Raw genomic sequence first — 27783 nt, forward strand, 5'->3', positions numbered from 1 at the left:
GATGTTATAATGGTACAGTGAATTATAATTTCATTTATTGACTGATAGTTTGTAGTAGTCAACCTTCTGTTAAATACACCGTAAACCTACAGGACCAAAAAATACAAGTATACAATAATGCAGAGCTTGGAATGAAATTAATCAATAAAATAATCAACGTTTCTGAGTAACAAAATGTTAGCAACTTTAATTTATAATGAGAATTAGCAGAAACAAATTATTGTAATGGTTGATTAAAACGTATTAATCTTATTATTCATGTTAACATATCACCCCTTTCGTTAATGTCACCTGCAATGAACAACTTATCTGTGGCAGCGATTCTTTTCCTTGCAGATCTCTCAATTGATGATAAAGGTCCTCTTTAGCTTCATCAGAATTTGTCATACTAAGTTCGTAGACACTTACGATAGTTAGTGGGTTAGAAACCTGATAGTGAAAGTTCACATCATAGATTAGATAAACAAATATGGCATTTATTATGAGTTCTCTGATTGAACATGTGTTTGTAGTAACCAACTAAAATGGCTGCTGCCCCAGATCCAACAAACACATTAGCAGAATGTGGCTACTGCTTGAAACAAAATGAAAATTTGAAGATGCCAAAGCTGTTACCCTGTGGACATATACACTGCTCAGGTTGTCTTGATGGAGCTTTGAATGCACGGAAGATAGTAGAGTGTCCAGACTGCGAGTGAGTCATTTATGATACTGTAATCAAATCTTATCATTAGCTACAACCATTTTAAGTTGGTGTCTCTACTAGGTCAGTATCATCTAGACCATCTGCTAACAAATTAACTAGAGTGTTGGAATATGTTATATTGATACTTATGAATTTGTCTCTAGTAGTGTCAGTAGAGTCATGTTTCATGCTGATGTACTTTTGTGTTACTGGCTGGAAAAGTCAGCAGGGTCAGCAGCATGAACCAGAACTTCAATGATTCTAGTAGAGACAAGAACATCAAAATAAGGTGTTAGTTAACCTATTCTAATACTTTAGTTGCTTCTCAGTATATCTATATGTCTCTGATTTGATAAGAGCCTTACAGCATAACAAGAGTGAAGTTTTTAGAACGATTCTAAGACATTGTTTAGTGATAGTGCTTTGGTAGTAATTATTGGTACTAGAACCCTGGCAGTCTCAAGTGCTGTGAGAGATCATCACATGCACCAATAAAGCACAGAGAACAAGTATTTACACAATAACTCTGGAATTGTACAGATGAATAATTGGTGTAGATCAGGGGTGTGCAACATGTTTCTTTTGAGGGCCACTTTTTAATATTTGAACAACACCTAGGGCCAGCAACCCAAAATAATGTAATCTAATAGAAAATTGTGTGTCGAGTTGAGGAGACTGAGAAAATATTATAACATAAATAAGTACATTTCTTGCAAACAATAAATACAAACTTTTATTAGAATGAATTTGTAATATTGGACCAAGAAATTGAGACAAACAAATAAAGTGCATATCAGATAATTATTGTGAAACTTGGTATTTTACATTTCTACACAACTTTTCAATGTCCGCTTTTACTGATGTAGTAGCAACTCGAAATTGACTGGTCATATGTTCATCGGTGAGTTGACTTTGGTACCTGTCTTTAGTGAACTTCACTTTTGAAAAAAACAATACGCACTGCCAAAAAGTGATGACATGTTTCTAGCATGCAGCTCTAGATTTGGATACTTTCCAAATACATATTTCTCATAAAAAGAGACTAAATCTTTATTAGTATATGCTCTCCTCAATTCAGCATCTGATTGTAATTCTATCATCTCCATTTGATAGCGGTCAGGACTGTCTTCAGGTACAATGTCAAAGGGCAGAGAAAATAGTTTGAACTTAGGTTCACATTTCCTAAAATCAGCAAATCTCATTGAAAATTCAGAATTCAACTTGTCAAGTTGTTCAGTATATTTAGAGCAATCTATTCCTGACAGTTCTGCTTTTCTGACTGCTAAACCAGGAAAATGAGTAAGTTGTGTTTTACTCAGTTGATTCCGGAACAGTTGAAGCTTCTTTTCAAAGGAACATATGTGTTCAAACATCTTGTTTACCAACTGAAATTTGCCTTGTAGTTTAACATTTAAATCTGAAAGATGTTGTGTGATGTCAGTTAGAAAGGCAAGGTCATTTAACGAGTCATCATCAGTTAAACAAGCAACATCCTGCTGCTTATTAACCATGAAAGTCATAATCTCCTTTCTCAGATTCCAAAATCTTTTTAGCGTACTAGCTCGGCTCAATCAACGCACTGCAGAGAAGTACACCACAATCTGTAATCTGAATCGAGTTCTTCTAAAAATGCCTTGAATTGGCGATCATTGAGTCCTCGAGCACGAATGTAGTTCACACATTTAACCACACTTTTCATCACAACAGTAAAACCAAGAATTTTTGTGCATAAATTTTCCTGATGTATAATACGGTGATTCAACACAACCTCTGGCGAACCTATGGCATCTAAGAATTTCTTGGTGAATCCATTAATTTTCCCTGTCATCGAAGGTGCCCCATCAGTTGTTAGGCCAGCGAGCCTAGAAGGGTCCAGTGCAAACTTATCCATCAGCTTCACTACTTGGCGCAAATGTCTTGTCCAGTGGTTGTTGAAGACATACTGGCCATGTCTAAAAATTCTTCAATTATTTCACAATTATATGTGATGCCTCGTATGAAAACAACCGATTTGGCAGTGTCACTAACTATCTGTGCTTTCATCAAAAGCCAAGTTATATGATGTGCATCTCTTTATTCGTTCTTTCAAAGTATCTTCAATGTTATCCGAAAGCTGGTTAATGCTGCGTGCCACAGTAAAACGAGACAAACTGGTTTGTTGCAATAACTTTTTTTTTCAGTACAGGCGAAATCAGTGAATATACCCAAGCAGCTTTTTACAAATTTTCCATCACTAAATGGCTTCCCTTTTTCTGCAAGTAACTCACAGACTTTGAAGCTAAGCTTGGTTACAAGCTCAGAGTCTTTCTTATATGAAGTAAACACCCCTTGTTGCTTCTTGATTGCTGCGGTCATCTGTTCCAGCTTGTCTAATCTAGCTTGGCCTAACAAGGTATCGTACGAGGCTGAATGTATTGATGTGTAATGTCGTTTGATGTTGTATTCCTTCAATACAGCGGTTGTAGCTTGGCAGACTACACATATAACACTTTTGTTGTGCTCAGCAACAAAATATTTGCTACTCCAATCTTTATAGACAACTTTTCCTTCAACGTCAACTTTTCTTTTCTTAGTAGCAGACATGTTTAGCTACAAAAAACAAATTTCCTTGACTGTTATATTACCATCGCAAAAAAGCTTGAATGAGTACAATCAGCTGACACAGAACTGGGTAGAGTCGATAAATTTCATTTAAATTTGGAATATAAGTTGAAGAAAATATTTTAAAAATATCTTAATAAAAACATATTAGAGGAAACATCTATCCCAGAATGTTCAACTTCCCAAAAAATTTTTTTTTTATTTTGGTTAGCACTTACCAGTAATAATCTTTCCCAATCTTATTTTATCAATAAAGAGTGTACTGTCCTTACGGGGTTAAAGAACTGAGTTCAACTGATTCAGGTTTATATTGTTTATTTGGAACCGAAACCGTGAAAACTAAAATAAAAACATAACATAATGACATAAAACATTTTGACATGGGTTTATATAAGCTTATATAAGTAGGCAATTTGCACACTTCTAAGCAATATAAAATCAATAAAATAAATAAGTTCTATAATATACAAATGCTTCAATAATTACATGAATGATTGCTAATAATATAAATTGCATTCCTCTTTGGCCTTCTACCCGGGTAAGGCAGTAAAAAGACTTGATCACTTGTATGTCAAGCTATGACTGTTGATAAAGCGTAAATATTAAAAAGTTACATGCTGCCAACTAGCAGAGTAGCTTGGTATAAATTGGCTTAGTACATACAAATCAGCAGAGTTCATGTATTGTTGGCTGTAACATAAACGAAAATACAATTTATTGCAAAATGGCAATGCAAGAGCTATGAATCTTTCTAGCTTAGCTTAAAATACACAAAAAAGGATTAAAATGGTCAATTTGATTCATAGGCAGCATCAGTGCAATCTATAAGCATAGGTTATATAAACAAGCATCACTAAGCTATTATATAGTCGTTAATGCGATGATGATCTCATGGCTATTCCATAGGCGCTAGGTGAATGAACGTTTGTTTATGTTATGTTTCTGCACAGAAGCAATCAAATAGAGTATTAAATTAGAGAAATGTGGTTTATTGCACTCTCCAGAGACAACTGATTTGATAACAGAAAACCCAAGTATTTATATGTTTGGTCATAGAAAAGCTTTGTAAAAAAGCTACAAGCATTATTAATAGCTATAATGAGACAGTACTATAATATATTAGCTTGTATAAAGCTTTAGCTAATAAGCATAATGTTTGTTGGCAAAGTACCAATAATACTTGGCACTTGCATGACACCTCCTCACTAAGCTAAAGGTTCTTTCTGGTTCTCTTAGACCTTCGGGGTTTGTCTCTGCTATACTCATCTCCATCAGGTAGACGAGGGTTGCGTGGTCTTCTTCTAGACGGAGGTTGCTCTGTTACAGTTGTAGGGGCTGGTAGTTGCAGTTTTGTCTCCTCTGTTATATCAGGTTTATCTCCAGGGTCTTGATCTTCTTCTGTTGAGTATCTTGGTCTGAGTTGTTCAACATGTCTTCTCCAAGTAGGTCCCTTTGGTACCACTTTGACATTGAGACTACGAGTTCCATATATCTTAGTAACAATGGCTGGAACCCATCTAGGTTGTCTGTTGCGTCTAGGTCCATGATACAAGGCATAGCATGGTGCTCCAAGATTGTAGCTGTGTATCTTGCTAACTGTCTTTTCTGCAGATCGGTTGACTTCTCTGGATTGATGAAACTGTGCTATGTGTGCGGGTGATGGCAATAGGGTGTCAATCTTGCATCTCATCTGTCTTCCATTCAGCAGCTGACTGGGAGAGTATCCGGTAGGAAGTGGTGTCCTTCTATAGTGCATCAGGAACTGTTGTAGTGCAGATTTAGGTGGGAGTGACGATTTCTTCATGGCTTGTTTGAAGGATTGTACTAGTCTTTCAGCTGCACCATTTGTAGCTGGATGGTAGGGTGCTCCAGTGAGGTGAACAATGCTTCTCTCTTGACACCACTGCTGAAACTCTCCTGAGGTGAAGCTGGTAGCATTGTCAGTGACTATGGCGTGAGGGTATCCAAAGTGTGCGAATATCTCCTCTAAGATGTCTGTGGTAGCTCTGGTAGAAGTAGATGAAGTCCTGTGTATGCATGGATACTTTGAGTAGGCATCTATCATCACTAGCCATTGGCTGCCCGTGAAGTTTACTGCATGATCTAAGTGAAGACGACTCCATGGCTTCTCAGGTAGCATCCAGGGATGTATAGGATACTTCTGTGGGAGCTTCTGGTGTTCCGCACAGGCAGTGCACTGTCGGCTTGTCTCCTCTATATCAGAGTCAATGCGAGGCCAATAGACAGCAGTTCGAGCTAGCTTCTTCATTCTTTCCATTCCAAAGTGTCCAAGGTGAAGGATCTTTAATACTTCCTGTTGTAACTTGACAGGAATGACTACTCTGTTGCCATATAGAAGACAACCTTCAGTGATAGAAAGTGAATCTGAGATCTTGTGGAAGAGTGACAGCTGAGTCTCCTTCATCTCTTTGTTACCAGGCCATCCTTCTGCTGTGTAGCGCATTACTGTGGCTAGTGTTGGGTCTTTCTTTGTCTCCTTTGCTAGAACATTGTAGTCTGTAGAGTTGAGCTGTTGTCCAATAGTGTGAATAGTGCATACTGTATCAACCATACTGTATGCATACACCTGTGCTACCTGTATGAACTTGCTGTAGAATTGTGTAGCTCCTAAGAAAGATCTTAGCTGAGTTAAGTCTGTTGGGACTGGCATCTGTTGTACTGCATCTGCCTTCTTTCCTTTAGTGATTCCCTTTGAAGTGAGTTTGTGTCCCAGATACTCTACTGTCGGTTGAGCAAAACAGCACTGGTCTTTTCTACATCTGAGCCCTCTTTCTTCTAATCTTTGAAGAAGTCGACGTAAGTTTTGTAGATGGCTCTCTGCATTGGCTCCACTCACTAGTATATCATCTAGGTATACTGCTACTCCTGGGAGGTCTTGTGTCAGTTGCTCCATGATTTCTTGAAAATACCCTGGTGCTGAGCTTATGCCAAAGGGCAACCTCTTCTGTAGTAGTACTCCTCGGTGTGTTGATAGTGCTAGTTGTCGTTGACTTTCTGGTGCCAACAATATTTGATTGTAGGCATCTGCTAAATCAATCTTTGTGTAGCAATAGCCTCCACCTAGTTTTCTGATTAGATCTTCTGGTAGTGGGATAGGTTTCCTATGTGTTTCTAGCTGATTATTGATAGTCTTGGAGTAGTCTCCACATACTCTGATCTTCCCTGCAGCTTGACCTGTTGTAGATTTGCGTACAGGTACAACTGGGGTTCCATACTGGTTGAATTGAGTTGGTTCCCATATGCCTTTAGCTACACCTGCTTCGTATGCTTGGTTGAGCTCTTCTGTCAAGGCAATAGGAACTGGTCTGGGTCGGCAGAAGACTGGCTTTGTTGAAGGTTTGAAGTTTATCTCTAGTTCAAAGTTCTTGAGACATCCTAGCTCGTCTTTGAATATTTCTGGAAATTCTTTGCACATCTCCTTACACTTGATTTGTAACCTCCCATCTGGCTGGTTCTCTGTGATTGTTGATACAAGGTTCTGTTGTAGCTTGTCATCAATAAAGATGCCTAGTTGCTGTATAGCAGTTCTTCCTAGTAGGTTGAGATCTTGTACAGCACTAATCACAAATGGTAGTCTGACTTCTTTCTGTGCATCCAATTGGGCAGTTAGCTCACATCTGCCAAGCGTCTCTATGAGATGTCCTGAGGCTGATTTGTAGTTAACTGTAGTAGGTTTTAGGTTTGGCTTTCCTAGCTTCTCCCATATTGATTTACAGATGAAGTTGTCACAAGCTCCAGTGTCCAGTTCAAGTGTGAAGTTGTCTCCCTCCAGTTTGATGTTTTCAGCAAGTTTCACCATCTTGGTTGATGTGCATTCTATCATCTTTACTGGTTTTCCTGCTGCAGATGATTTCTTTTTTTTGCATGCTCTTTCTATGTGACCTTGTTTAGAACAAAAGTTGCAGGTGGCTGCTTTGAATCTGCAGTCATCCGCTGTATGGTTAGTTCGGTCACATCTGTAGCATAGCTTTCCTTCCTTCTGCTTGTCAGGTGTAGAGTTGTTTTTCTGGAGTGGTTTGTATCTTGATTTCTGTTGAGCAACCTTGTTGACTTTAGACGAGTTTCCATAAACTGTCTCTTTGGCAACTTTAGCTGCTTCTTCTGTTTCCTGTGCTACCTGTATAGCTTTGTTGAAGTTGAGTTCATTGTCCTTGACTTTGAAGAGAGATTTGAGAACTGCTTCATTGTTTACAGAGCAGATAAATCTTGTTCTGAGAGCCTCATCTAATGGATCTGTAATGTCTATGAAGGCACATGTAGTTGCATCCTGACGAATTCTGGCAGCTAACTCTTGAATAGTTTCTCCAGGTTTCCTCTGCATGTCACTCCAATACTTGTAACGCTCTCTAACAATGAAGCGCTTAGGGTCATACTGGTCTTTGAGAAATTCCAGTATTTCATCCATGTTGAGGTCGTTGATCTGCTTGGGTGTTGAAAGCTGAGCTGCCATATTACTAAGCTGCTTGTAGAGTGTAGGCTGTTGGTTGGTGAGAAAAGTGCCAGCAATCTTGTCTTGATGAATAGAATTTGCTGCAATGAAGGTGTTGAATCTGTCTATGTAATCTGTTAGTAGCTCTGCTGTTGGGTCAAAACCTGGGAAGGCTGGAACAGCGGTTGCAGCTGTTTCTTGTTTCCGTTGTAGGTTTTGTAGTAGTAGCTCCATCAGTTTCTTATTCTCCTCCATTCTTTCATCTTGCTGACGTCTGTATTCCTCTTGTTGCTGCTTGAACTCCTCATGCTGCTGTTGTCTATGCTCTTCTTGCTGACGTCTGTTTTCCTCTTGCTGCTGTCTCTGGTCCTCCTGCTGCTTCTGCATTAGCTTGATCAGGTCTGCTACTTCTGCCATTGTAGTGGTGCAATTTTTAACTTAGCTGCAAATCTGCTTAGAGAAATCCTTGTCGCCAATTAGCTTCTGTTATGTTTCTGCACAGAAGCAATCAAATAGAGTATTAAATTAGAGAAATGTGGTTTATTGCACTCTCCAGAGACAACTGATTTGATAACAGAAAACCCAAGTATTTATATGTTTGGTCATAGAAAAGCTTTGTAAAAAAGCTACAAGCATTATTAATAGCTATAATGAGACAGTACTATAATATATTAGCTTGTATAAAGCTTTAGCTAATAAGCATAATGTTTGTTGGCAAAGTACCAATAATACTTGGCACTTGCATGACAGTTTACTACTCTAAAACACCAGCACCGCAATGTAGGGGCCACATTATCTTAGCCTGTGGGCCGGATTGTGGCCCACGGGCCGCCTGTTGCACACCCCTGGTGTAGATAATAGCATGCCGGGTTGAGAAGCCAAAAGTTGCAGGTTCGATTCGTTTATGATGCAATTTTTTCCCCACTTCAAACCTTGCTTTATAGTAAGAATGATTAGTAAAGATTATAGTAAAGATACACAGGAAACTTCATGAACATTCTAAGATGTTTTAATATGCTCAAACTTTAAGTTTATTCCTTTTCACAGCATCAAAACACAACTCAAGTCTGATATGAAGCATTACTCTAGGAAAGTACCAATTCTGTCCTCTGTCAACTTTACATTCTGACATTCAGGCAGGTTCTGAATGTGCCAATTCATAGTCTACCGGATGCTCAAATAGGTACCCAGAATCCTCAGTACTTCTGTGATGTGTGTGAGAAGCCAGCTACTATATATTGCCCTGAAGCGGAGTGCAAGAAGAAATACTGTCCAGAACATAAAAAGGTGAGTTATACTTGCAGGTCAACCTAGCTTAGATGAAAGGCCTTAGTTGACTCCGAAGATTGAACCACTATTTTAATGACAAATTACACTAAATATGGTGGCTCATTTTTTGCATTTGCAGCACCATGATGCTTTGCTATCTAAACACAAGTTTATCAGCATTGCTGAGTTTAGCCTACGAAGCAAACGGGAGGAGAAAAGAACATGTTCAGTACACGAAGGACAAGTGTTATCTTTTGGTTGTCGAAGGTGTTCAGATATTCTCTGTGAAGACTGCATTGATGAAGAAGGTGCCTGTTCAGGTGAGTGACCATCACATGTGTCTCATAATATTCATAGTTTTCAATCTTTTTCCTGCTCTTTCGCAATTTTCTATTGCACCATGTCTCTTCACAAATCTATGTCTTTCTGTCACTTAGTGCTTCTCTGTAACGTCGAATTTCTTTGTTTTTGATCTTTTGATCGCTTCGTGTCTCTCTTTCACTCTCTGCCTTTCCCTCTGTTACTGTATGCTTCTCTTTCACTCCATGTCTCTCTTACTCCACTTTTCTCTGTTACCCAATTTATCTCAATTTCACTCACCTTTTTATAGGCTCCCGACATACGTCTGCTCCACTTAAGAAACTTTATAGTGAAGCAAAAGAAAGGATAGAATTACTGAAAGACAAAGTTGAAGAGAAGAAAAGCACTCTATCATTCCTTAGCAAAGAGAGTGATCGTGTTCTGACTGATTATGGTGAAGAAACAGAACGGATGAGGAAATTGATACATAAAACTAGGGATGAGCAGGTGATGAAATGTATGAGTTATTATTTAAAGCTAGAGATGAGCAGGTGATGAAATGCATGAGTTATTACTTAGAGCTAAAGATGAGCAGATGATGAAATGTATGAGTTATTACTTAGAGCTAGAGATGAGCAGTTGGTGAAATGTATGAGTTATTACTTAGAGCTAGAGATTAGCAGGTGATGAAATGTATGAGCTATTACTTAGAGCTAGAGATGAGCAGGTGATGAAATGTATGAGTTATTACTTAGAGCTAGAGATGAGCAGGTGATGAAATGTATGAGTTATTACTTAGAGCTAGAGATTAGCAGGTGATGAAATGTATGAGCTATTACTTAGAGCTAGAGATGAGCAGGTGATGAAATGTATGAGTTATTACTTAGAGCTAGAGATGAGCAGGTGATGAAATGTATGAGTTATTACTTAGAACTAGAGATGAGCAGGTGATGAAATGTCTGAGTTATTACTTAGAGCTAGAGATGAGCAGTTGGTGAAATGTATGAGTTATTACTTAGAGCTAGAGATGAGCAAGTGATGAAATGTATGAGTTATTACTTAGAGCTAGAGATGAGCAGTTGGTGAAATGTATGAGTTATTACTTAGAGCTAGAGATTAGCAGGTGATGAAATGTATGAGTTATTACTTAGAGCTAGAGATGAGCAGTTGGTGAAATGCATGAGTTATTACTTAGAGCTAGAGATGAGCAGGTGATGAAATGTATGAGTTATAACTTAGAGCTAGGGATGAGCAGGTGATGAAATGTATGAGTTATTACTTAGAGCTAGAGATGAGCAGGTGATTAAATGTATGAGTTATTACTTAGAGCTAGAGATGAGCAGGTGATGAAATGTATGAGTTATTACTTAGAGCTAGAGATGAGCAGTTGGTGAAATGTATGAGTTATTACTTAGAGCTAGAGATGAGCAGGTGATGAAATGTATGAGTTATAACTTAGAGCTAGGGATGAGCAGGTGATGAAATGTATGAGTTATTACTTAGAGCTAGAGATGAGCAGTTGGTGAAATGTATGAGTTATTACTTAGAGCTAGAGATTAGCAGGTGATGAAATGTATGAGCTATTACTTAGAGCTAGAGATGAGCAGGTGATGAAATGTATGAGTTATTACTTAGAGCTAGAGATGAGCAGGTGATGAAATGTATGAGTTATTACTTAGAGCTAGAGATGAGCAGGTGATGAAATGTATGAGTTATTACTTAGAACTAGAGATGAGCAGGTGATGAAATGTATGAGTTATTACTTAGAGCTAGAGATGAGCAGGTGATGAAATGTATGAGTTATTACTTAGAGCTAGAGATGAGCAGGTGATGAAATGTATGAGTTATTACTTAGAGCTAGAGATGAGCATGTGATGAAATGTATGAGTTATTACTTAGAGCTAGAGATGAGCAGTTGGTGAAATGTATGAGTTATTACTTAAAGCTAGAGATTAGCAGGTGATGAAATGTATGAGTTATTACTTAGAGCTAGAGATGAGCAGTTGGTGAAATGTATGAGTTATTACTTAGAGCTAGAGATTAGCAGGTGATGAAATGTATGAGCTATTACTTAGAGCTAGAGATGAGCAGGTGATGAAATGTATGAGTTATTACTTAGAGCTAGAGATTAGCAGGTGATGAAATGTATGAGCTATTACTTAGAGCTAGAGATGAGCAGGTGATGAAATGTATGAGTTATTACTTAGAGCTAGAGATGAGCAGGTGATGAAATGTATGAGTTATTACTTAGAACTAGAGATGAGCAGGTGATGAAATGTATGAGTTATTACTTAGAGCTAGAGATGAGCAGTTGGTGAAATGCATGAGTTATTACTTAGAGCTAGAGATGAGCAGGTGATGAAATGTATGAGTTATAACTTAGAGCTAGAGATTAGCAGGTGATGAAATGTATGAGTTATTACTTAGAGCTAGAGATGAGCAGTTGGTGAAATGCATGAGTTATTACTTAGAGCTAGAGATGAGCAGGTGATGAAATGTATGAGTTATAACTTAGAGCTAGGGATGAGCAGGTGATGAAATGTATGAGTTATTACTTAGAGCTAGAGATGAGCAAGTGATGAAATGTATGAGTTATTACTTAGAGCTAGAGATGAGCAGGTGATGAAATGTATGAGTTATTACTTAGAGCTAGAGATGAGCAGTTGGTGAAATGTATGAGTTATTACTTAGAGCTAGAGATTAGCAGGTGATGAAATGTATGAGTTATAACTTAGAGCTAGGGATGAGCAGGTGATGAAATGTATGAGTTATTACTTAGAGCTAGAGATGAGCAAGTGATGAAATGTATCAGTTATTACTTAGTGCTAGAGATGAGCAGTTGGTGAAATGTATGAGTTATTACTTAGAGCTAGAGATTAGCAGGTGATGAAATGTATGAGTTATAACTTAGAGCTAGGGATGAGCAGGTGATGAAATGTATGAGTTATTACTTAGAGCTAGAGATGAGCAGGTGATGAAATGTATGAGTTATTACTTAGAGCTAGAGATGAGCAGTTGGTGAAATGTATGAGTTATTACTTAGAGCTAGAGATTAGCAGGTGATGAAATGTATGAGTTATTACTTAGAGCTAGAGATGAGCAGTTGGTGAAATGCATGAGTTATTACTTAGAGCTAGAGATTAGCAGGTGATGAAATGTATGAGTTATTACTTAGAGCTAAATATGAGCAGGTGATGAAATGTATGAGTTATTACTTAGAGCTAAAGATGAACAGGTGATGAAATGTATGAGTTATTACTTAGAGCTAGAGATTAGCAGGTTATGAAATGTATGAGTTATTACTTAGAGCTAGAGATGAGCAGTTGGTGAAATGCATGAGTTATTACTTAGAGCTAGAGATGAGCAGGTGATGAAATGTATGAGTTATTACTTAGAGCTAGAGATGAGCAGTTGAGGAAATGTATGAGCAGGAACAGGTCAGTAACGGGAGCAGGTAACTAACACTGTTAATTCAGGTACATCAGCTGGAGTTGTCTCTCCCGCCGATGTACCTTCTATCTCTATCCTCTTAACCACTAAAATATTTTAATTGTTGTTTTAGCTAAAAGAGATCAACACTCTGTATGAAAGCTTAGAGGAAGAGTTCAATGAGAAGAGACAAGAGACGGAGGGTAACATTGTTCGGTTCAAAGATGATGTTGTTGAGTCAGAGTTGTCCCACTTAAACACCTTATCACAGAGAATACTCACCAGTCTGAAACAGGATCATCTGGTGTGTATTAAAGAAATCAAGACTCTTCTGGTAAATTATGTAGTTAGTATGATTCAAAAAGTGTATAGATATTTCTGTTAAAAATGGTGATGTAATCCTTTTCTATGACCATACATCATGTATGTTGAGGTACTTAGTCACCCAGTAACCCAGTAACCCAGTTCTTGCATATTTAGCCATCACACCTCTGTCTTTAGCTGACCTTGAATGCAATCCTTGTTAGCACTCCTTATGCACTCAATGGACCACCCTATTTGCGTGACGATTGCAGTCAGTTATTGTCTGGACTTTGACTAATGAAGGTGTTTAGCTTGAAAAAACTATCTAAGGATATACATTATTTTTGCAACCCATAGTTTCAACAGATTTTTGTACACAGGTGGATGTCATACGGAATGGTAAGCAGGCAGAGTTGGAGTTAAACAATAGGCTTGCAAAGGAGTTACCTGCTCTACGCATAACTGAAGCTACTGGACTGACTATCAATGGTTGGTTAATAGTGGGTCTCTATTGGCAGGTTTGTATTGGTTAGTTTGTATTGGTAGGTCTGTATTTGTAGATCTGTAGTTAAAGACAGTTTTACATCAGTTGCTATAGAGAACACATTCCATGTGAGCCCTTTACATCTGCAGAAATGAATCACTATGTTTATGTTTGTGTATGGCAGTGACAATGCTTCGGAAGGGAGGAGGGCATGCTGGTTCAGAGGCAGGTTAAAATTGCTAAGTAAAGGAAGTGCTGAGAATTGGTCACATGGAAAAAGGGAGCATAAAACTCATAGATACAAAAATTCACGAGCCTCAGTCATGCTTATAGCTCAGTAGAATTGCTTCTGGTCTGTTATTCATATCACTCTGATAGCAAGTTTATATACCAATCAGTGTTAAGTAGGTTAAATTTAAAATTTGTAGTGTAAAGTTTTTCGCATAGTCTGTAAGCTTAGATAGTTTGATAGCTACTGTATGTTGATATAGAGGTACTGTCATAGTCCCATGACCAATTACGAGCATAGCGATTGTTTGGGAGCTTTATGATAAACGCATATGTGCATACAACTCCCGAAAGATTATCCGTTAACGGCGTGACCAAACCCTTGTACCGAAATCTCTTCAACAAATTTACCCATTTTTGTGTAGAGTCGTTTAAGTATAATAATACAAAACACATATAAACTTATTTAAATATGTTACAAAGTCTTTGAAAGGTTACAGCAACATCTTAAAACTAACCCATCTGATCAGATTATACATAAATAGACAGATTAATTTGGCCTTATATCGAAATAAAAACTTTACAAGCCTATTTTAATCAAAATTAAGACTGGCATGTGAACGCCGATAATGCCGTGCGACAGAGACTAGAAATATTAAGTCGCCAGTATTTTACGAGAAAAGCGTGGACATTTCACCAGTCTATAGCATTGTTTAAATGCCAAAGGTTTCTGTAATTAACGTAGACTGTTTGAGGCGTAGACCGATTTACAGGTATGAAAATGTGGTACCCAGTTTATCAGCCTACGCTTTTTGTCCAATAACCGAAGGTTTTTTAAAGTATCTAGAACATTAGCCAGATTTATTTACATCTTATCTACAAGTTAGGGTCGAACTACAATGCCACTTTGTGACAAAAATATTTCTTTATTTCACTCCAGCTTGCAGAAAACTTTCCGAGGCGTGAATGCTAATGCTTGCTTTCTGTTACATATTGCTGTCGAAACCATTCTACATTCACAACACAATCAACTTTCAAACTGTATAGTACACGGCAGCTTGCCGTTTTACTTTTAATGATGCATTTCAGAGATATAATAGCCATATTTCATAATTGCTGCTGTTAGTTAAATTCCGTACAGTAGGTTAGATCTACAGCTTGAATTAATATTTATTTTATTGTTGTAAAACATAACCTTGAGATAGTAGTAGATTAGGTCTGATTTTTATACAACCTTTTGTTTTGCATAATTGACCTTTTGAGTTTCATTTCAAAACAACTTGACAACTACCATGGACATAAAACCTCCCAGAACATCACGTCGTCGCAGTGGCCTTCCACGTGCCTCACAATTATTATGGAGGGGGAGAAATAGAAGGTCCTTACAGCAACCATCAACATCAAAAGCTAATGTTCAACAACACGCTACTCAAAATAATAACAACTCATCTGATTCAGAGAATTCTTTAGTAGATGTTGTAGGCGAAGCCTACAGCATCTAACTAAATAATTCTACTTTTGTAGAATTTGGACCTGTTGTAACTATTTTCTCAACAACCAGCAGTACCCTTTCTTTTTCCATTATCACTTTGGTCGTGGGCTGTATGACAGGGGAATTTCTAGTAATAGTTATGTTGGTATAGAGGTACTGTCATAGTAATAGTTATGTTGATATAGAGGTACTGTCATAGTAATAGTTATGCTGATATAGAGATACTGTCATAGTAATAGTTATGTTGATATAGAGATACTGTCATAGTAATAGTTATGTTGATATAGAGATACTGTCATAGTAATAGTTTTGTTGATATAGAGGTACTGTCAGAGTAATAGTTATGTTGATATAGAGATACTGTCATAGTAATAGTTATGTTGATATAGATGTACTGTCATAGTAATAGTTATGTTGGTATAGAGATACTGTCATAGTAATAGTTATGTTGGTATAGAGATACTGTCATAGTAATAGTTGTGTTGATATAGAGGTACTGTCATAGTAATAGTTATGTTGATATAGAGATACTGTCATAGTAATAGTTATGTTGATATAGAGGTACTGTCATAGTAATATTTATGTTGATATAGAGATACTGTCGTAGTAATAGTTATGTTGATATAGAGATACTGTCATAGTAATAGTTATGTTGATATAGAGATACTGTCATAGTAATAGTTATGTTGATATAGAGGTACTGTCACAGTAATAGTTATGTTGATATAGAGATACTGTCATAATAATAGCTATGTTGATATAGAGATACTGTCATAGTAATAGTTATGTTGGTATAGAGGTACTGTCATAGTAATAGTTATGTTGATATAGAGATACTGTCATAGTAATAGTTATGTTGATATAGAGGTACTGTCATAGTAATAGTTATGTTGGTATAGAGGTACTGTCATAGTAATAGTTATGTTGATATAGAGATACTGTCATAGTAATAGTTATGTTGGTCTATAGAGGTACTGTCATAGTAATATTTATGTTGGTATAGAGGTACTGTCATAGTAATAGTTATGTTGGTATAGAGGTACTGTCATAGTAATAGGTATGTTGATATAGATGTACTGTCATAGTAATTGTTATGGTGATATAGATGTACTGTCATAGTAATAGTTACATGTATGTTGGTATAGAGGTACTGTCATAGTAATAGATATGTGGATATAGAGATACTGTCATAGTAATAGTTATGTTGATATAGATGTACTGTCATAGTAATAGTTATGTTGGTATAGAGCACGGGTGGGCAAACTTTTTGATTCGTGGGCCACAATGGGTTCTAAATTTTGACAGACGGGCCAGACCAGGAGCAGATGGATGGAGTGTTTTGGTAACCCCACCTCACAGGAGAAAAAAATATATATCATGGAATATGGAGAAAACATGTGCTTTAATTTCAAATTATAATGAACAAAAGCATTACAACAAAAGATCCGTCTTTAAAGCCCCACAGTATTTAGCTATTTATTGAAATGAGTCTTAATACACTGAAAATTAAATAAATAAAAAATAATTATTTTGTTACGAACAATTTCTATTTAAAGCACTGCAAGTTCTGTTACCTTCTGGATATCATCATCACTCTCCTCCTGACTGAATTTATTTCAAAAACAGTAAGAGATTCAGATGTACTTATCCTGCTCCTTCTATTCAGTTTGTGTCTCCAGTGCCAAAAGTCAACAACGATCAACGCAAGGACGGAACATTGATAATGCGCTACTGCGGAGAGCGTTATATTTGATCTGGTGCACATTGTTTGTTTTGAGAAAGTGCGTTCATTTGCGCACCACTTATGTGCGCTCTTTAACAGAAATGACTTGTAACATATAAGGCTTACTGAACTAATTATTCTCCAAAGCATTTTTTACATAATACAAAGGAGAAACTTTTACCTTCAGTGGGAACAGTGCTGTTGGTCTCCCTTTTTAGCCAGCGCATCAAAGTCTGGAGCGAGTTTAGTTGTAGCAATTCTCAGGATGGGTCTGAAGTGTTGGTCTGTTAATTGGGATCTGTGGCTGGCCTTGTTTATGTTCATGATGCTGAACGTCTGTTCACACACGTAGGTCGAGCCGAACAACGCCAGCATCTTCTGCGCTGTCCTCCGGATATTTGGAAATGCGGCTTCATTGAGTGAAGCATAAAAGTCATTCAGTTTCAGATAGTTGAACTTCTCTTTTAAGACTGGGTCGGACTGAAGGTCGATCAGTTCGAGCTGCAGCTCCTCTGGAGCTGTTTCGGAGTCTTGTGACAGGGGACAGGCCACCAACTGAAGTGACTTGTCAATTTTTTCAAAATCAGAAAACCGACAGCAGAATTCTCCGTGCAGCGCATCTAGTGACTCGCCGTATTTCTTCACTTTTGCGCGAGCCTCTTTCAGCGTGGCTAGTGTGGGAAAATGTGTGAACGACTTATTTAAAATTTGCCTGGAGAATAAAACCAGCTTGGATTTGAAGGCTTTCACGTTTGTGTACATGTCCTGCACAAACTGATTCTTCCCCTGTAGTTTCATGTTGAGCTCATTCATGTGTGAAAATACGTCTGCAGCAAACGCAAAGTCACACAGCCAGCTCTTGTTGCTCAGCTCAGGAAATTTGTCAACCTTTCCCTGTAACTCCAAAAATGCACCAATCTCCTCTTTGAGCTCCCACACTCGTTGAAACACTTTGCCCAAACTTAACCAGCGGACTCGTGAGTGATAAAGCAGGTCCTGGTGATCCGCATAAGTTTCCTCCAGAAATGTAACGAACTGACGGTGCTGAAGTCCCCTTGCACGAATAAAGTTGACGAGTTTCACGACAGGATTCACAACATGATTCAGCTGTAATACCGATTTACATAGAGATTCCTGGTGGATGATGCAGTGGAGAAAAATAACATCCTGGTCAGGATTTTCATCTTTGACTTTATTCTGGATTCTCCTCAGCAGGCCAACGTTTTTCCCCGTTATATTCGGAGATCCATCTGTAGTGACGTTGATAAGTTTGCTCCAAGGGAGCTTCATATTTTCGATGTCAGCAGACACCCGGTCATACAAGTCTTCTCCCCGTGTTTGTCCTTTCAGAGACTCCATTTTCAAAAACTCCTCTGTTATTTCAAAAGTGTTGTTAATCCCTCGAATAAAAATGAGGAGCTGAGCAGTGTCTTTGACATCGTTGCTTTCATCCAGTGCTAATGAATATAACGTGAATGACTCCGCCTTTTTATTTAAGTTGCTTGTGATATCTTCATCTATTAGTTCCACACGGCGAGTCACTGTCCTGTGCGATAAACTGATTTTTTCAAATTTGTCTTTGCTCTCTGGGCACAAGACACTTGCTGTCTCTACCATACATTCTTTTACAAACTCGCCTTCAGACAGAGGCTTGCTGGCCTTTGCCAGTTTGAATGAAAGCATAAAACTGGCCTTGGTACTTGACTCCTGAATGGCAGTTTGGCGGTGAAAAAAGTTTTGTTGAGCCTGTAAATTAGCCGCCAACTTCTGAGCAGTAGCTTCCCGTTCTTTTGTTGATAGCTTGCTAACATAGTTAGCATGCTTTGTAGTAAAGTGACGGCTAATATTATATTCTTTAAAAACCGCCACAGTTTCCTGACATATCAGGCATACAGCAGATGATCGGTGTTCAGTGAAAAAATATTTAGTTGTCCACTCCTTTTTGAACACTCGACATTCTCTGTCCACTTTCCTTTTCTTAGGTCCGCTCATTTTACAGAAGGGCTGAGGGGTCAAAAAGCATACGTGGAGTACCGTAATATGCGGAACCTCAACAAAGTCACTGTATCTAGAGTGCGAAATCTAGTGGGAACACATTAGAATTGCAGGGAAAATAAAACATTAAACCATAACTGTCACGAACAACTTTTATCGTATTCACTAGGTAAATCAGACACGCTGATTCCGATTTTTTACTCAAAATAAAGATTAGGCAACTAACCTTCAAAGTCATTTAGGCTTTTTTAAAGCGTTTCAATATCCGTTTCGAAAACAACACAATCGGCATTACAAGCTCCGCCCATTTAGAATTACAAGTCCGATTTAGAATAATAGAGATGGGTGTCTTAAAACCCAATATTATCTAAATCCAGCCTGTAAAATAATTTCATTTTTTTTATGAAAAGTATATAAACTATTTAAAATTGCTCGTAGCTTGTTACATGACGTTTAAATGGGCTGAACGCCGAGAAAAATGAGCTCAAAAAGCGCGGTTTTATCACAAGCTAGCGTTGGTATCGCACTTTTTAAAATATGCAATGCTAAATAGCGTATCCACCTTTCAGAACAGACTGATATTATTTTTAAGGCTGAATTTAGATATTAATGGTATTTAAAACATCCATCTCTATTATTCTAAATCGGTCTAAACATCCCTACGTAACTTTTGTTCCTATAAAGCTAGGTTTCGTCACGTAATTTTGGGCGGAGCTTGTTATGGCGATCGTGTTGTTTTCGAGACCAATATTAAAACACTGTAAAAAGCCTTCACTACTCTGAAAGTAAGTAGACTAATCTTTATTTTGAGTACAAAATCGGAATCAGCGTGTTTGATATACCTAGTTAATACGATAAAAGTGGTTAGTGACAGTTATGGCTTATTTATTTCAAAGTTAATTTATTTAATTTCTTCAAGTTCGGCGGGCCGGATTAAAAAGTTTAACGGGCCGCATGTGTCCCCCGGGCCGTTGTTTGCCCATGCCTGGTATAGAGGTACTGTCATATAATAGTTATGTTGGTCTAGAGATATTATCATAGTAATAGTTATGTTGATATAGAGATACTGTCATAGTAATAGCTATGTTGATATAGAGATACTGTCATAGTAATAGTTATGTTGGTATAGAGATACTGTTATAGTAATAGTTATGTTGATATAGAGATACTGTCATAGTAATAGCTATGTTGATATAGGGATACTGTCATAGTAATAGTTATGTTGGTATAGAGATACTGTTATAGTAATAGTTATCTTGATATCGAGGTACTGTCATAGTATTGATTATGTTAGTTTGCTAATGGTAATTATTGATTTTAGAAAGTCAATTATTGACTAAGGCAGAAATCAGGAAGATAAGGTACAACGTCCAGATTGTTAAACTGTCTGATGGTGAGCCAGATTCTGTAAGTTTTATCGCATGTTGTCTATACCCACTCCATTCTTGTGTCATTCCTTTTTACGTTGGATATTAGACTTCTTGTCTATTTCGTAGCTTCAAATATGTGTAATTATCGTAAAACGCTCAAAGAAACTGTTGTGTTCCACAACAATCCAACTACTTGAGTGCAATGGGAAAGATATATACTTTGTATATATATGATTGCCATTACACTCAATGTAATTTTATAGGCCAGCTATGGCCAATGGCGGATCTTGATCCGGATTACGATCTCTGCATTCTTTTTTTGTGGATCTTCCAAGTTGGCTGTCAATAAATATTTTTGAAGTATTTTGTTAAAAATTTGGTTTAAAAAAGATTTTTGTAAACTTTTATTCGAATGTTTGTAAATTCTTTGTTTTCAGCTATGAATATTGTGAAAAACAAACATGTTTTGTTTTCAGAAATGAATTTTGTAAAAACAATTATAGAGCACGACTCACAAATACTCCTCTTCATGAACTTTAAGAGTCGCTGTAAGTGGCAGGAAACTGCGTTTTGATAATATTGTGAAGTCAAAGCTCGCTCATAATTTTTCTCACTGACATCAGACATACTTATTACAACACATTCATTCAGGGATTTTTAGTCAAATATAAACAAAGTTTTTTAAAATCGTATTTGATGCTTTGTTTTAAGGTGTACACAAATAATTGCATGTTTATATGGTAAAAATGCACACCTTTAGCTCGTTTTGGATCTTTAATTTGTCAGATTTGGATGTAGCTGATCATGACCAAAACATTTGGCCATCCCTGGTATAGGCTATATACACATATAAATATGTAAAACCCAAAGTTTGTCGTCTGTTATTCTGTGACTCTGTACTTTGGTGTCTCCAGCTACAGCTATTACAATCTAGAAATGACATTTTTTGCTTCTGCTGGAACAGGAAACTTTTTTATACACACACACTTCTATGCATGAATTGTTAATAATTATTCAACATATTCAAGATTTTCACTTTATTTTTTCAGTTTGTATTAATTGTATAATTACCAAATAATCTTTTATTGCAAACATAGCAAAACAGACTTATTTTACTTGCTAATTATTTCACATTTGCATTTAAACACTTGTATGGTTGTTTTATTTTGTTTCCTAATTTATTTGACCTACACCAAACATTTTCTTCATGATATGAAATTTGAAATTTACAGTTGTTTGACAAAGTATTACAATCTTTACATTTGTTTTATTTTTTTTCTTAATTTATTTAAATTGCACAAAACATTTTTCTCATGATATAAAGTTTGAAAGTTAGAATGGTGACTGTTGTTACATATATGTTAAATGAAAATAAATTTTTTGTGCAAAGACTTTTACTACTCGGGCAATGCCGGGCATTCCTCTAGTATATATATTCATATATATATACACTAGCTGTGCAACCCAGCGTTGCTCGGGTAATAAAAAGTTTTTGGAAAGAAAATTGATTTGTATTTAACATATAGCAATACTTGCCATTCTAACTTTTAAACTTCATGTCACGAAAAAAATGTTTTGTGCAGGTCAAATAAATTAATAAAAATAAAACGACTATAAAAGGGATTAGATGTAAAAGTGAAATAATTAGCAAGCACGTAATAGCTAAATTAAGTCTATTTTACTACGATTACAATAAGAGATGATTCGGTAATGACACAATTATTACGAACTAATAAAACAAAATAAACATTCCGAATATGTTGAATTAGTAATGAAAATTCTTGTATAGAAGTGTGTGTATAAAAACGCTACTGTTCCAACAACAGCTATCCATCAAAACTCTGAATACGACAATACTGGTACGACGATATGTAAAAAGGAGATATTGTAGTGTCTTTGTCTGGTCGAAGGTGAGAAAATCTAGATTCTAGAGGCCATTTCTACTCGAGATAATACAATTGTTCGCGTGAAAAGTATTAACCTTTACGGCGATTTAGTTCAATTGCTAAATTGCCGTAAAGGTTAATCCTTTTCACGCGGAAAATTGTATTATCTCGAGTAGAAATAGCCTCTAGAATCTAGATTCTCTCACCTTCGATCAAACAAAGCTGTCATTTTTGTGTTAAAATCGGAAAACGGTAAATAGGTTATGTAAAGAGACGCACTAACCGGAGATTCCGGTTAATGCGCCTTAGCCGTGAAAAAAAACACAGAATAGCCGCACCTTTATATAAGCCGCATGGCTCAAACCATCAGAAAAAAGTAGCGGCTAATAGTCTGAAAAGTACGGTGCGCATATTAATTCACTCCGCTTCGCATGACCGAAATTTGTCCGATGGAAAAAGGGAAGACTACTCTATAAGGTGGACAAACACGCGCACGCGAACACACACACAAATATACAGACCAATTTTTTGCCGTTTGTATAGTAGACTAGCTGCATTATCCGCCTACTCGAACAGATTCACGTGCAGCATAAGGTTTATTGAGAGTTGTCTTTGTAGAGTAGTATTGAGAGTAGTCTGTTTAACAACTTCAAATATGCAGTCTACTGAAATTGTTGCCCTGATGTATTATTATGTAAATTGTCTACTGAAATTGTTGCCCTGAATATGCGCACACATATTACATGTCAATAATGTTGGGGAGAATAATGGAAATCTGCAATGTGTTTTACAGCTGGATGCGTGTAACATCTAGTAGATATTCTAGATTCATGTGTCTAGATTCATGCGTCCGTTCAGACCGTCTATATTTGCAGTTGACGATCGCGCACTTCTGCCGCCAAGCCCCCGCCTTGGCTGACCAGTCCTTACCCGCCGAGCAGTTGACAATCGTGCTCTTGCACTCGCCTCGCAATCAATCGCTTCGCACTCGCAATCAATCGGCCCGCACCCACCTCGCAATCGATCGCCTCGCAACCAATCGCCTCGCACTTGCAATCAATCACCTCGCAATCAATCGCCTGGCACTCAATTGCTTCGCAATCAATCGCCTCGCACTCGCCAACTCATTCATCCGGATAGCCGAGCCTGGATACTCTCGCTGCACTCAGGGCGAAAAAGGTCTCCCGCGCATCCCCGAGTGACGCCACGGCCTCAAACCGCTAGCTGCATTACCCGTGCACAGGGACACATTCATGTACAGCAAGAGGTTTATCAAGAGTTGTCTTTCATATTGTAAAACAACTCTAAATATGCAGTCTACTGAAATCTTTTGCCCTGATCACACTATGCATACGCATATGCAGTCATATATGTCAATAATGTTGGGGAGAACAATGGAAATCTGCAATACGTTTTACAGCTAGTCTACAATGCATCAGTCTCAAACCACTCAAATCGGCGTTGCCCTATTTGTGTACAGAGAACTGATAATGAAATTGACATTGCTAGGCAAACTGAAATTCTTCAAACTGGCAGTATTGAAAAGTTTTGCATCTTCTAAAAAATTATACAAAATATTTTGCTATCGCCAGTATTTATTGAATGGAGACTACATGCTTAAAACACTAATCATTGCTCACGAGTTTTTCGTCTATAGCCTGTGTTTTGACATGGTATATACAAACAGTAATGAGGTTGTGTTGATAAAATTTATATGTATGACAGCACAGACAGTATGATGTCAAGGCAGATACAGCATTAGCACCTGACAATAATAAAACATAACACCAACATGATAGCCTTTTTATGAGATACAATAAGGATAACGAATGCATGACAATATATATATATATATACTAAAAAATATGTTAAAAATGCCGCATGTGGTATAGCAGAACATGAAGAACATAGCATGACATAACAATAACACAATGTTAGTTCAACGCAACACTTGCGAATAGACAACATTTTTTGTTTTTCTGTCGGGTGTATGAACAAACAGTTCTCGGCTTGTGCTTACTTTTTAGCAGGCGCCGTACAGATGGTCATGGCTAAAGCAGGGTGACAGTAAGTCGATACTGGCTGCTCTCTTTCTTTTCACCATCGCCTATCGCAACTCTCGGAGTACTCGGGCAAGTTCTGTAGTAGTAAGTTACAGTAGGCCTACTCGTAGCTGAAAAAAAATTAGTAACTCAGCTGCTGAAGGAAATGAACTTGTCCAACTATCACAAACAGTGGCAAATCCAATGTTATTAAGTAGATGAGGTGTGGCGATTCATAGGCAATACAACATTGAATAAAATGTACTAACCTTTTCAATGTAAAAATTTAGTACGTAAAACGCAGTAGCAGTACTCGTGCAAGTTCTGTAGCAGCTGTAATTTTGTAGTACTCGTAGCTGGAAAAAAAAGTAAAAGTAACTCAGAAGGAAATGAACATGTTTACTATCACAAACAGTGGCAAATCTAACGTCTTCAACCCTTTCACCGAAGTAGACTCATTTATGCGTTTTCTATGGTCGACCGCCGTAGACACATTTTTGCGACTTTCCCAGCAATTGCTAGTAACTGTATTATATTATTCGTTGATAACATGACCAACGATCTTCAGGACTTTTATGGTAGTGACAGTGTTGTCCTAAGATTTCTCTATAAAATTAGCCCAAAGTTTAATATTTTAATCTTTGTTTGGGGATTTCCAACTTAAAAACGAACATTTTTGTGTAAGTTCATCAAAGGCGTCCGAATTAGAAAACAAATAACTAATTATGTTGATGACATTATAGCCGATTTAGAAAGTATAGATACAACAAATTTTTTGCATAGCAGTGCTTGTTAAAATGTTAGCAAAATGAAATATATAACCAAAACAAACGTTCTAGATGGAGTTTGAAATTGAAAAAATATTGTATACATATGAAGCAATATCGGCAAAATGGCTGGCAGTAGGCCGATAGCTAGATTTGCACATGGACGCAAGTGAAAGGGTTATGTATTGGAAGTGTGGCAATTCATAGACAATACAACATTGAATAAGATGTACTTATCTTTTTGGTGTGGAAACTTAGTAGGTGAAAACTGCGTTTTTTCCAGTGACCGCAAGAAACCGACGTTCGCGTGACCTCAGTACACGTTGGCAGTAAATATTAATCGCATGTGAATTACTATTCATTAATTTATTTTATTTAATGATTAGTACATGTGTATAGCTATATAGGCACCTTTGTATAGGCCGCAGAACTCAGGACGGTGCTTTTTAACACGGCAGCGACTTTGCTGTTTCAAACGCACCATGGTCATTGGGCACCGTAAAGAGGCACGCTAAGAAGAGATGAAGTGATTTTTATGTACAAACGATTAATAGGTTATGTATAGAGGCGTGTAATAACCAGAGATTCTTGTTAATGCACCCTAGATACCCAGTAGCGGGTAATAGTTCAAAAAGTATGGTACTCTATAAGGCGGACACTCAATCACGCATGCAGACAGACAACGATTGCCGTTTATATAATAGATAACTGGACATACCGAACTACACAAGTACAGGCAAACTTTGAGATTTATGAATATATATATGCATATACTGTATCAATTATGCTGTATATATACAATACAACACAATGTTTGCACTTACAAGGAACTGCATGCAAGAGACTGTCAGTGAATCTCTGACAGTCTCTTGCTCTTGGGGCAAGAGATGTCTTGCCCCTCTGACGTCTTCTCATTTGTTTGTGCACCTCCTTATATAGTCTCTTGATGAGGCTAGCCCTGCCCCGGAAGCAAGGTCGATTTGGCAGCTAAGCCGATGGCCGACTGACTAGGTAGTTCTATTGAGGGCTGTGCTTTCGGCCAGGTAGGGGCTTAGCTTGGTTTTCGTTTTGTTACCGGCTTGTCCTTCTCAAACCTGAGCATGTGATCATTATCACTATGTTTCCATGATGCACATAATTCGCAAATTTAAGCCAATCCGCAAGCTATCCACGTCATGGAAACGGCATGAATCTGCAAGCTAAGCGAGTTCTGCGACCCAAAAAACTTTATCGAATCCATCGTGCTTGCAAATCATGGAAACGGCATTTGCGAATAATACGCATTAGAATATCGATGGCTATTACATTATAAACATTCTCACGCTTCAGTCATTTTTATTTCGATTTGCGCAGTCTCCAATGCCCAACATTCTGAATGATCCCTGCTAAGCTTAGCGTGAAAAGACTGCGTAGCTATTTATAGAGTCATTAATTAGGCTACTACTTGACCTTTGGGGTCAAGCGCCGGCGTTAAATCTGTATCGCCAGGTGTTCATTGAAACGTTCGATGGTAAAGTAACTCCACATGCGAACCATTCCAATTATTCAAATCATGTGAATTATGTGAGTCATGGAAACAGTGTATGAGGGGTGATCTACTGGGCCTAGAGCCGGGGCTGTCGTGCTCTACATTCAAGTTGACAAACTTCTAACTTGGTGAAGACTCTGTCGTCATCTCCTGGCTTCCTGAATTGAATCAGTTGGGCAGTACGCATTGCTAGCTCTTGCACATGGCAACTGTCTTCCAAGAGTTGTCTGGCTCACTCCTTCTGACGGCGGTACAGCAGCTGGTCGGCGAGTGGACATTCTAACACCTCAGTCAGCCGGTCCCAGCGTGGCTCAGGCTGTTTCAGAGTGAACGTCCGTTTTACTGGCTTTGTAGCTCGGCCCTGGGTTTGGCAGTCTGGCTGTTTAGGTGCCTCAATGGCACGGAAGAGAAAAGGAAACTCTTGATCGCTGAGTCGACTTTGACATCAGTGATTTAGCCTATCGCTTCATCCGCTTCTTTTTTGACTCCTTTTGAAGCCGATGAGCCTCAGTCAGGGTGGGCGTACACAGCTTTATGAGAAACTGGGGGCGATCTTCCCACATTAAGAAACATTGCCCTCTGTACCTTGTCAACGAGGTATACTGTACCCCTGCACTTGCCACCGCCATGCGCCCACATGGTGTGACCTGACTTGGTCACGTTAATCTTGTTGCCACCAACAGGGATGCACGAAAATGGCGAAGTGCTGTAGGACATACTGTACATACCAAGCTTGCATTGTATTGCTTCTTGCACTTTCTTCTAGGTGGCTGTGGTAACAAACCGTTCGATTTTTAATACTGTCTTCTTGATCGTCTGGTCAGGTACATGTTCTAGTTCCATCACAAGTGTTTTGGTTATGGCTGAGGTGCGAGTTGAGGTTGGCTTCTTATTCAACTCAGCCCCTGTTAACAAAGACGTTTGAGCTGTTTTGTCAAGCCCGACCTTCTGTACCTTTTCTTGCCAGTCGAGGTTCTCGTATATCTTGAGTGGCACAGATTCACGTTTGCTCAGCTCGCTGGTGGCTTTGGTTATGTTTTCATATGGAAAAATCATGGCTGCTTTCGGTCAGTTGTTGGTAGAATTTTGAGCTCTGACCAGGTGTCACTTGATGTAAGTTTTTCTACAATTAGAAGCAGAGTCCCTTATCGAGGCAGCCTGTCCAAGACATTCCTTTTCTCTTTTGGTGGAAAAATATGCCGCCTCGTCTGAGTCTGCCATGTCCGTGCTC

At 37.9% G+C, this 27783-nt stretch overlaps 2 protein-coding genes across 3 annotated transcripts in view; both read left to right on the forward strand.

Annotated features, from left to right (window-relative positions):
* Positions 1-27783, forward strand: part of LOC137388890 (uncharacterized) — a 193055-nt gene that overhangs the window by 70208 nt on the left and 95064 nt on the right. The gene's annotated exons all lie outside the window — the stretch shown is intronic.
* On the forward strand, positions 525-26882 carry LOC137387097 (E3 ubiquitin-protein ligase TRIM56-like). The gene is made up of 8 exons (XM_068073398.1): positions 525-694; positions 8873-9023; positions 9145-9325; positions 9616-9812; positions 12868-13038; positions 13418-13526; positions 20281-20352; positions 26725-26882. The coding sequence occupies exons 1-8, from the start codon at positions 525-527 to the stop codon at positions 26880-26882; spliced, it is 1209 nt and encodes a 402-aa protein (XP_067929499.1).

This window comes from Watersipora subatra, chromosome 2 (genome assembly GCF_963576615.1).
Source record: "Watersipora subatra chromosome 2, tzWatSuba1.1, whole genome shotgun sequence".
In the NCBI taxonomy this organism is placed as follows: Eukaryota; Metazoa; Bryozoa; class Gymnolaemata; order Cheilostomatida; family Watersiporidae; genus Watersipora; species Watersipora subatra.